Below are 11,691 nucleotides of genomic sequence, written 5' to 3' on the forward strand. Positions count from 1 at the left end.
GGAGGAGGCTGGAAGGGCTTCAGCCCACGACCCCCTCAGGCGTTTCTCACGGGGCTCGAGGTGGGTCTGCGAGCCCCGTCTTAGAGAGAGCCCCGTCTCCCGGCAGCCGCCCGGGACTGGGACAAGCTTCCCCTGCCCCTGCGGCTCCTCCACAGCTCGCTTCCCTGCACCTGCAGCTCCTTAAACACAGCTGGCGTGGCAAAGCCCATCCGCAGCGGCCCACAGGCGCTCAGTGAAGGGCGGGAGGGCAGACACCCCTGGCCTCGCGGGCTGTGAGGTCTCTGCTGCCACTGTGGACTCCTGGTGGCACGGAAGTGGCCGTCGACAGTTATGTCCGTGGATTTCGGTGGCTGTGCTCCAGCGAACTCCTTACAAAAGCAGGTGGCAGAATCGGCGGGTGAAGGTTGCATAACTCGGCGAACACGCTGCAAAGCTTGAATCTGCGCACTTCAGACGGGAGAGTCGCGCGGAGCGAGAATCGCGTCTCAGGAAAGCCGTGTTCAGAGCGGACGCCCCGGGCTGAGCGTTGGCTGGAGCTGGGGCGACCTCTCGCTCCTCGTGTGAGCGCACAGCTCGGTCCCTACCCCGGTCCACACCCCTGCAAGCCTGCCCAGGCTGCCGGGGCAAAGCGCTACGGGCCGGAGCTCGGACAACCGAAACTCATCCTGGACGTCGGAGGCTGGGAATCCAGGCGTCGCGGGGCCGTGCCGTCTCCGGAGCCCGGGGGGATCCTTCCTTCCTCCTCCTGCTTCTGGGGCTTGCCGGGTGTCCCGTGGCTGTGGGTGCGTCACTTTCGTCCTCCTTCATGCCTGTCCCTCCCCTTTGTGTCTTGGCGTGGTTTTCCCTCTGCGTGTTCCATGTCCAGATTCCCCCTTTCTAGAAGGACACTCGTCATGTTGGGTGAAAGCCAGCCCTGAAACCTCCTTTTACCTTGATTACCTCTGCAAAGGCCTTGTGTCCAGGTGAAGTCCCGTTCTGGGGTCCTGGCGGGTTAGAACCTCAGCATAGCATTTGGGAGGACAAGAGTCAACCCATGACCACACCCACGCCCGTCCTCACACAGCACGGGTGCCGTGAGGGGGCCGCGTCCCTCCTGCGCTGCTTGTCCCCTTGGCCGCCTCTCGGGGTGGCCGCATGTGACTCCCCGACACCCTGCGGTCACAGCCGCTGTGCGAGCCGAAGCTGCTGGGCGCACCTTGGCGGAAACCGAAAGTCAGAGCAAGGCAGGAACTCGGCAGTCACATTCTCCAGCTCTGGCGTTTTACTCATAGAGAAATTGAGTTCCAGGTGAGAGACAGTGACTTCCCCGAGGAGCCCGGCCTGGGTTGGAGTTGGGCAGTCAGCTCCCCGGATACACTGGCTTAACATGCTCGCGTGGACTTCGCTCCGGGATCCGCCGTAGGAAAGTCTCAGCAGAGGCGGCTCCCGCCCGCCCAGGGTGGCGTTTGCTGGGCGGAAGTTCTCCGCGGGCTGCTGCCTGGCCGTGCGGCTCGTCGGCGACCCTGGCTCTGGCCGGGGCTGCGGCTGGAGCCGGCAGTCACAGCAGCCTTGATCACGTTGGGAACCTGGGCGGCCTGACCCGGTCTTGGCGGCACGTCTTCCCTTCTCCTTGGGGCTCACTCTGGACCTCCCCGTCTGGGCTCAGTGCCCGTGCTCGCCCTGCCTCTGTGCGCTGCCCACTGCCCTGGCCTCCATGGCTCCTTCTCTGCGTTTCCTGTCCCTGTCCAGCTCTGCACATCCAAATTCTGTCCCCTCCGTGCCCAATCCTGGTGTAACATACTCCACGAAGTCTCTTGTGATCATTGTCCAAGAAGGAGCCTCCGTCCCGTCTTGCGGGGCCCCGCCCTGACCATGTCTCCTGCTGGTCTGTGTCACCTCTCTTGGGGAGCACACGGGTGGGCTGGAGAGTGGGAGCCGCTTTGCTCATCTCTTTCCTCCAGGTCCTGTGCCCAGAGAGAAAGACACTTGGGAAGCGGTAGCGTGTGAAATAGTGAACATCGGCCTGCTTGGCCTCTTGTGCCGTTGGCGTGCAGGCGTCCCCAAGAGGCCGACGGTCCTCACGGGCTGGGGCGGGAGCACAGGGTCTCTGTGTCCCTGTCCACGTGGCAGGGCCGTGTTCTCCTGGGGGCCTGTGAGAGCCGCTGCATTTTCTGGTTCTGCTCCTGGCTGGAGGACAGTGGAGGTGGGTGACATGGAGCTGGTGTGTCCCCATTCAAAGAGAGAAGGAACAGTTGGGCACCCCCTCCCCAGGGGAGGCAAAAGAGATCAAGTTCACAAAAGTGGAGTCGGACCTGGAGCAATCGTGTTTGGGGCGGCAGAGCAGGGACACGGTGTGACAAAGAGCAACGGACATGTGATAGGTGTGCAGTGGTTTGAGTGGACACCCACCCTCCTTAGGGTTCCTGGTGTCATTTGGGCTCATCTTTTTCTGCCTTTTGGGAATGCGTCCATTTGAAGAGAGCTCCTCCTCTGTGTCCTGCCTGGTTTGGGGCTTCTCGCGTCTCCCCTGCTGCCGTCCTTCCCCCGGCTGCTGCCGTCCTGCCCTCGGGCTCCCAACGGCAGGGCTTTGACTGAAACTCGGCAGCGCAGCTCATTCTGACCGAGCACGTTCGTGTGCAGGCCGTGGGGACTCATAAGATTGCAAGGTGGCCTGAGATATTAGAAGCAAAAAAATGAGCTGCAAGGAAGACTGTAAAAGTTACTAATGGAGAAGGTTGTGGAAAGCACTTTGCAAGAGGAGGGGACCATGTGAGAGCAGAATGTGACCGTGGAGGGGGAGGGCCGGCTGGGGAGGACCTGGGGATGCAGCAGGTGGGAAGTCAGGGGCTGAGTAGTGATGAGATCGGGCAGGGACAAGTGTCATGCTGCAGATATAAGACTGTGTGGCACCAGGGAGCCACAGAAAGTTTTAGAGCAGCAGAGTAAGATGCTCAGGCAGGACATACCTGGCGGCATCTTGCCTGGAACGGCTGGTCCTCCACATCGGCCTCCCTGCTCATCTGACCTCAGCTCCAGCCCTCTACCAAGCAGACCTGGCCAGCCCTGTGGCCCCTAGGTGAGCCCTACACGGCCGCCTGCTACTCTCCCTCTTCACTCCTGCTACTCTCCCTTCTCTTCTGCTCCCCACCCTCTCAGCCGGGATGCGGCCATGCCTTTGCCAGGCTCTGCTCCAGCTCCACCTCCTCCAGGTACTGCATTCAGCCCAGGCCACACGCTGGGTGAGCAGTGGCTTTTGGATTGTATTTGACTATGACAGGCCACAGGTAGACACGCACCGTACCTTGTCACCCATGCAACACCTGTGCTTGTGTACTTTCTGTCCTGTTCTGCTTATTAAAGTCCTAATCCCTAATCGTGACCCACCAAACGGCTGTAGCATGCCATGAGCAGGGCGGGTGCCCTGCCTCCTGGCGCAGATGGTGGGTGGCTTAGAGCTCCTCGCCTGAGCTGGGCTTCACGATCTCCCTAGGGACACACCTCTCTACCGAGCAGGGCCGTGCTCTGCTCAGACCTCAGTGGCACTCAAAAATATGCCCTCAATCCAGTGCCCCACGATGCCCAATTTTGGGGGCTGTGGTCTCACGGTGTGATTGGTTGGTTTTCAGGGTTCCTAGTCTCCAGCTCTACCTGCATTACCGTGAGGGTCAGTAAAATTGTTCTCCGGGATTTGGGGGGATTTGAGCTTGCCTGCCTGAGATGACTGCAGCTGCTGTCATTGTCTTTATGGAGTAAAAGACTTACACACACTTACAGCATGCGTTCTAGCATGCTGACAGGTGGGCCTTTCTAACAAGATAGCCTGCTGTGGATGAAAATTCACGTCTTTGCTGGGTAAAGGTTTTGTACAATTTATTTCGCCCCAAGGGACATATTTTCTATTCCGAGTAGCAAGGTCTTCTGCTGAAACAAACAGGAAGGTGAAACAGCTGGGTGGCCGTGAAGCCTGGAACACAGTGCGCATGCATGTCCCGTGTGTTGCTGACTCCGAGGTCCCCCTTGTGCGAGTCGGTGGCGTGAGCGTCAGCCGCTCCCTCTCCGGCTGTCCTCCTGCACGTCTGCTGTAAACACCAGCCCTGCAAAGGGTTCTTCCAGCACTGCCCCAGACACCGGCCGCCACGCAGAGGAGTTAAAAGGGGTATTTGTCTTCCGCTAGAGTAAACCTCCTTCCTCGGGAGGCGGCCTCTGACAAGGGAAAATCTTGCCCACACCAGCGCTTCCTTCTCTTCCGAGTGGAGAAGGGAAGCGACCTCCGCCCGGGTCTGTCTCAGGTAAAGGGCGCTCAGGTGGAGGGCTCACCAACCCCCTGATTGTAGGGGTTTGCCAGCAACCCCTAGGTTGTGTTGTAGGATGCTGTGTTGTAGGGGGTTTCTCTGTTTACCCGCCTCTCTGTCCCCTGCATTATGGAACCAAGGCCTGACACAGGTCCCCAGCACGCTCACCGAATAGTGATTATTTCTGTTGTGTGGTGTTTGCTTCCCGTCTCCTTCCTTACTGCTGGCTGCCCTCCTCTGGCAACATCCACATCTGCCTGTCACCGATTCGCCAGAGATTGGCTCAGGTCCTGTCTCACCGGGCAAGCGCTCGAGCGGTTGGCCGTGGGTCCCGGCATGGTTTTGACCTCAGAGGCTCTCTGGCCCCTCCGAGACTGATAGTTGTGTTCCCGGTGGTTGGCACCGCTTGAGCGCCCGCCGGGTAAGGATGGGCTGCCTGTGTGTTTCGTGTGTTCTGAAATACCAGCGTGCACCGGATTTTAACAAAACGTGATCTGGGTTGACACGTGGTCATCCCACCGTGGAGAGGTTGTTCAGACAAATGAACTTGGCCAACTGGGCCACAAACGTGGATTCTCAGCAGCAGCACAGCCTAAATTACAGATGCAACGTGTCGTAATTTATTATATGCAATCTTATCTATAAATGCACATGTGTGCACGCACGTGGTGTATGTTTGCGTTGGTCTTCAGGAGAAATCTGAGTCAAGATATGCTTTCTTTCACACATCTGGGACGCTTCAGTATAGCCTCATATTTTAGAGCTGATAATTGCCCTTAGAGATCTTCTACCCCAGTTGTTTATTTTACAGCTGAGAAAAACAGACCCAGGGAAGAAGCTCAGACTTAGAATCAGAGCCAGGTGCTGAGCGCATGCGTGCACTCTTCCCTGTGCACACCAGGTGGCGGCCTAACTCCATCCTCAGATTTCGGTTCCCAGTGCTGGGGAGGCGCGGCTGAGGCAAGAGGCCGGTCAAAAAGCAAACTCCGAGCTCCTTTGACCGGCCACACTGCCTGATTCAGGTGCCAGCACGTCTACATTTGAGGCTTATTTCTTCTGGCATTTACTCATACCTGGGGATAAACGTGTTTTTAAAACAAAAATAAAAATACGTAACAGTCATTGCTGGGCGTTAAACTCCAGGCGGGACGAGAGTGAAGCCATTCTCTGCTGTCCCGGGCCTGTGTCTTTCTCGTCCCCTCGTCTGCAGAGCCGGATGCCAGGCTTTCCTGTACACTAACCACTGCCCCGTCATTACACTCTCAGCCGTCTGCCTCCCACCCCCCCGCAAGTGTAGGTGTCGTCCCTTTGTACATGGAACCTGATGGCAGTTTCTGTAAAATGTGTTGTTATCAGATGATTAGATCTTCGTCTTTTCCCACCAGATATACACCTCTATATTTGCAATGTCCAGTGTCCGGCTCCGGGTGGTTGCTTAGAGGAAACTGTTAGTTAATTGGCTATATAGATGCATCGATGTTTTGGTGCTTAAGTGGAAATGGGGAGGGGAAGAGAGGGGAAAGGGAAGGAAGGGAGGGGAGGGGAGGAAGGGAGAGGGGAAAAACAAAGGGAAGAAAATATGGATGGGTGGGTGATGGGTGGATGGGTGGGTGGGTAGATGGGTGGATGGATGGTGGTTAGATGGATGGATGGAAGAATGGGTAGGTAAGTGGATGTGATGGATGGGTGAGTGGGTGGATGGATGGATGAATGGGTGAGTGGATGGCTGGCTGGATGGATGGGTGGGTGGATGGATGGATGAATGGTTGAGTGAATGGATAGATGGATGGGTGGATGAATGGATGAATGGGTGAGTGGGTGGATGGATGGATGAATGGGTGGATGGATGGATGGATGGATGAATGGGTGAGTGGATGGATGGATGGATGGATGGATGGATGGATAGATAGATGGATGAATTGGTGAGTGGATGCATGGATGGATGGGTGGGTGGATGGATGGATGGATGAATGGATGAATGGGTGAGTGGATGGCTGGCTGGATGGATGGGTGGGTGGATGGATGGATGAATGGGTGAGTGGGTGGATGGATGGATGAATGGGTGGATGGATGGATGGATGGATGGATGGGTGAGTGGATGGATGGATGGATGGATGGATGGATGGATGGATGGATGGATGGATGGATAGATGGATGAATTGGTGAGTGGATGGATGGATGGGTGGGTGGATGGATGGATGGATGAATGGGTGAGTGGATGGATGGATGGATGGATGGGTGGGTGGATGGATGGATGGATGGATGAATGGATGAGTGGATGGATGGATGGATGGATGGATGAATGGGTGAGTGGATGGATGGATGGATAAATGGGTAGATGGATGGATGATGAATGAGTGAGTGGATGGATGGATTGATAAGTGGGTGAATGGATGGGTGGATGATGGTTAGATAGGTGAATGGGTGGGTGGATGGATGGATGAATGGGTAAGTGGATGCATGGATGGATAAATGGGTGGATGGATGGGTGGATGATGGTTAGATAGGTGAATGGGTGGATGGATGGTGGATGGGTGGGTGGATGGATGGGTGAGTGGATGATGGTTAGATAGGTGGATGGGTGGTTGAGTGGATGGATGGATAGGTAGATGAGTAGGTGGATGGATGGTAGATGGGTGGGTGGATGGATGGGTGAGTGGATGATGGTTAGATAGGTGGATGGATAGGTGGATGACAGGTGGGTAGGTAAACCAGACTTAAGCTATGGAACCTCCAGACCAGACCTCCTTACCTCTACTCATTTGTTTCCTTCCTCCAGGTCGTGGGCATTTTTGCTGGATTTGGGCTCTTGCTCTTGGTGGCCTCGCCTTTCCTGCTCCTGGCAACTCCCTTTGTGCTCTGCTGCAAGTGCAAGTGTAGCAAAGGTGACGACGACCCGCTACCCACCTAGAGGAAGGCACGATGCTGGGACAAGACCCCTGCCTCGGGGAAGTGTGGCCGTCCCCCGCCCCCCCCCCCCGCCCCCCACTAAACATCTTTCTTGCCTTATGTGCCCCATTGAGCTTCACAGTGTCAGGCTGGATGCCGTGATTTCAGGGACTGGCGTCCCCTTTGCCGAGGCCCCAGGGTGGTCCCTAGGCGCAGGGAAGGCGGGGCAGGTGTGGGCAGGGCACGTCCCCACAGATCAGTCTCTGCAGACGACAGGGAGGAGCTGTCAGAAGCACACCAGGCAGTCTTCTCTCCGAAGCCCAGGAACGGCTGCTGGTGGCTTAAGACACTTTCTCGTAGGAAACGCCGTCCGTCTCGTCCTTGGCCTCCAGACGGTGCCATGCTGTTGAGAGAAGTCTTTTGAGGACTGCAACCCTCTTCAGACAGAATCCGCTTACACCAACTTGAGCGAAGCACTCTGTTTATGACGACTGTTTTTTATTACTAATGGCATTTAGTAAAATCCTTTTTAGAAGGCATTTTTTTTTTCCAACCGAGTAGTGAAAATCAACAAGGTGCATATAAACCATCCTATGCCTTTCTTGAAACGTGCATTTTAAGAAGTTAACAGTTAAACGACTTTTCAGGAGATTTAGAAAGCCTTATGCACTCTTTGTGTTTTTCTGGAAACTTGCTTTAATAACTTTTTGAACGCTGTAAGCTATGTACTGTTATAAATGTGGTTCCTATATCATTGCATTTCCTGGAAAATATTGACATATTTAAAGGGACATCTCCATTAGATTTGCTTTTTGTTTTTTTCTCTCTTTGGTGATTCAACTCTGCTCGCAGGGCTCATCTCTTCTCACCCAGGCGGCAGCAAATACCTTTTATCGTCTTCAGACCGACTGTTTTACTCGGAATATAGCTCTACTTGGAATGACTGTAGTCTGGCTCTTGCCCCGGTCTTCAAGCAGACAGAAGAAAGCAGTGCTATTGATCCTCTGAGTCAGAGCCTCCTGGCTGAGGCTGGAGGGCTCCCAGGGGCTGGGGAGGAGCTTCCTGGGTTTTTACATTTTGTAAATGCCTCAGTCCTTTTGAATAACCATATATCTTGCACAGTTCCAAGTCCTGTTGCTAACCATTTTGCCCTTGCTGGGAAAAACCTTTTCGTTTATTTCACTTAGTTATTCGGATGTGGGGATTTACCACTCGGTCTTCTGCAGGGCTGTGTGGGACTGTTGCACCAGCAGCCAAAGGGGCACGTCAGTAGGAAGATGCATTTCTCCATCCGTTGACTTTGGAAAGTGGAGGAAGTGAAAGTGGATTCTTTAAAGAGAATTGACTTTCAGAGCCACCGGTGCTTCTAAAGAATACACTGCATTGAACTTAGAACTTCAGAAAAAATAGCAGAAAGGCAAATATTGTAGATTTATTACAGTAGAATTTTTAAAAAACTTACTTAAGTGTTCTACGAGGCAGCAAAACAAAAACAAAATTATTTTATCTCAGTCACTTGCTCATCACAAGCACGTCTTTAAAATGTGGTTATTTTGCGTGTGTTTGACTCACATTCGTGTGTCGGGCTCAGGTCCTAGCTTACCTTCCCTGTGTAGAAATTTCTTCTTTATTTCTTAACATAAATAGGACCAGGTTGGAAGCAACAGCGTCACCTCACTCTTCACCTCTAGCATTGATTTTCTTTATGACGCTGAAGCCATTTAGAGAACCAGGCTGTGTCAAAACTATGTTCAAAAAATTCTCCCCGTAACTGCAGTCGATGAGTTCAGTGGCTATATAAGAACCTGCCCGAGACGGTCATTCTGGCTGGAGCCCGGCTGCGAGTGTCTGCAGTTCTGAGGTGCTGCAGTGGCGTCTGGGGGTAGAATGGCTTTTCTGGAGAGGGGTGACAGCTCCATGAGTCAGTGGCCTGGGCTTGAGGGTTAAGCCTGTGATCTGTGGGTACGGCTGTCTAGCCAGTGCCCTTTAAAACGCCCAGCGCAGACGGCAGGTCCATGTCCTGCTTCCAGGGCTGGCCTCCCTGCATCCCAGTCCTTCCTGCCTGTGCTGACTCTTGCCCTTTGCACGAGTCCGTACGGTGGCACCCCTGTTTTGGGGTGGGAGCCAGAGCCTTTGGAGGCTGGAGCTCAGATCCCCTTATTCCTGGAGGGACGGGCTGTCCTTCTACCTTGCAAGAGAGTCTCCAACCCCGTCACGAGCTTCTGTGGCCCCAGCCCTCCTCTGCCCTCACCCGCAGTTCATCTCACAAGCACGTGGTTTGGCCCAGGTGGAGACCATGGGGGCTCTGGGGCCAGCCAGGGCCAGTCCAGTGAGCACCTCTCTGCTCTGAGTGTTTGTATCAAGCACACCTCCGTTTGATCCAGTAATGAAATAAAAACTGTCCATTTCCTATAGACACACCAGCAGGACCACACCGAGGCCCACACACTTGCATTCCATTCTATCAGACTCCTCCTCTCTCCGTAAGGAATGCCATGCCCATTTCTGTGGTGGTGTGATATTCACCTTGCCTGATGTAGAATGTAAATAGAACACGGGGGGCGGGGGGGGGTGGGGAGGGCTGTAGATTCGAACCTGGGTCTTGCCATCACTCCCCAGTAAAACTGGGGGAGTTCTGCAGTTAGCGATGGACTCGTTTCCCCTTCCTGGCATGATTTGTCTTAATTGGAAAGTGACGTTCACTTTTGCAGGTGGCTTTCACTCTGAGGCCCCGGAAGCACGTGGCACCTGCTCATTGAGAGGTCCTTAAGTCCTGGGGACGGGGGTGGGGAAGGCCACGGCTGCTGGACTGCTGTCCAGGGTGGGTGGGGTGGCCACGGTGGAGCTGTTACCTGCGGCCCTTTGGTAACTGACCTCCCGAGGACGTTCCTGACCTCCCAGGCTGGCCCGTGCAGCCTTGTAGCCAGTGAGCTTCTCCTCCCCGCGCCAGGCCAAGGCCGCGTAGACACGGAATCGCCAGAGACGTTCACGTAGCAGAGACTGCTTAGGATCTGAGCATAAGCAAAACCCTTGATCGCATGAATTAATTGCTATCCAAACCAGTCCTTCCTCCTCAGCTCCCAGGAGTACCTGCGGAAGGAGGAACAAACTGTCTTTCTCCAGCGTATTATTCCATGTAGCCCGCTGGGACCCTGGCCAATTCCTGACCAGCACACAGGGCCTGTGGGGGAGAGACTATCAGAGATGCAAAATTACTTCTAGATGATTTTATTGCTTTCACTTACATTACAAAAGTTAGAAGATATTTAAAAAATTAGAAGAGAATATTTTCCCTTGGTAGTCAACGAAAAAATTAGGGAATGGGAAGAAACCAGGGTGAGCTTTTTGTATATTTCTCAGATTCTCGTTTATTAATAAATACACCTCTGTGTGTGTGTGTGTGTGTATGTGTGTGTGTATGCACAATGATATCATCAAAAACATTTTGCATGTATAAAGCTTCCTGAAGGTCTCTTTTTAAAAAAATACCAAAGCTTGTTTATTCCTTAAAATTAACCCTACCCCTTATGAAAGTAAGTAGATCATGACTGGTATTGCCAAAACTCCCCATGGAACGAAGCGGCCTGCGTTAGATATAACCCTAGTGCATCACAGCTAGGAGGGCGTGCAGTTGTGGTGTGTGCCGCGCGTGCTCTCCACCCTCCCTCTGATCTGTGCAATCCTGTCTTCCACAATCCGGGAGCCTTCAGTTAGGGGTAGCTACGTGCCACGTGCCTGACCTTCCTTTCGTCCGTTGCTCACTTTACTATGGGTGTATTTTAATCTTGTATAGAAATATGCATGAATGAGTCATGCACATGTATGCATTATGTATTTGACAAGTGGTGGTGAAACAAAAGCAACAAATTTGTTTGTGTTTTTGAAACGTCAGTACATTTTGTGCCACTAACACTGTGATGTATAAAAGAGCTGTTTGGATGCTTTTTAATGTTGTGTTTTGTACTTTGGAACCCAATGGAAAAGTTTGATTTGTAATTTCAATACATATTTTAAGTGTATCGCGTCTCACGTGGTTTGTCCCCCCTTCAGAAGGGATTTCTTTTCGAATACATTTTGGCCGGAATACAGGCGACTTCTGTGGATCCCGCTTGGCTCCATATTTCGTAGACACCGAGTCGACTGCCGGCCGGAAGATCGAAAACGTGGGGATTGGAGGTGGAGGGTGGACAGGGCCGGGCAGGGGAGGGATGTTCTGTCACTGGGAAGAGAGCTGTCGTTTTCTGAGATTTCCTGTCTGAATAGTCTGAGCCACTGGGAAAGTCACCCCAGGCAGCCATTCTCTGGCTGGGTCCCGTGGCGCCAAAGCAGCCACGCCGCATAAAAATCAGTGAGCCTCCTTTTTCTGCTGGGGGGAAAAAAGGACAATCAATATGGACACTTCTTATCTAACAGGAGAATTAATAGTAACCTAAAGATGAGAGTGCTTCACCTTGATTGTCATTTGCCTTGTCTGAGCTTCACACCGGAGTGTGTTCCTCCTTCACTAACGTGAGACTGAAGGCTAGGGAGT

General features: G+C 53.5%; 1 protein-coding gene across 4 annotated transcripts in view; it reads left to right on the forward strand.

The window, feature by feature from the left end:
- RNF144A (ring finger protein 144A) overlaps positions 1 to 11,177 on the forward strand; it is a 110,090-nt gene extending 98,913 nt beyond the window's left edge. For all 4 annotated transcript variants that reach the window (XM_076000527.1, XM_076000529.1, XM_076000528.1 and 1 more), the window contains one exon: positions 7,051 to 11,177. In XM_076000527.1, coding sequence (XP_075856642.1) covers positions 7,051 to 7,182 — 132 coding nt within the window. In that variant the 3' untranslated portion in view covers positions 7,183 to 11,177. The remainder of the gene's footprint in view (positions 1 to 7,050) is intronic.
- The last annotated feature ends 514 nt before the right edge of the window (positions 11,178 to 11,691 follow it).

This window comes from Microcebus murinus, chromosome 3 (genome assembly GCF_040939455.1).
Source record: "Microcebus murinus isolate Inina chromosome 3, M.murinus_Inina_mat1.0, whole genome shotgun sequence".
Taxonomy (NCBI): Eukaryota; Metazoa; Chordata; class Mammalia; order Primates; family Cheirogaleidae; genus Microcebus; species Microcebus murinus.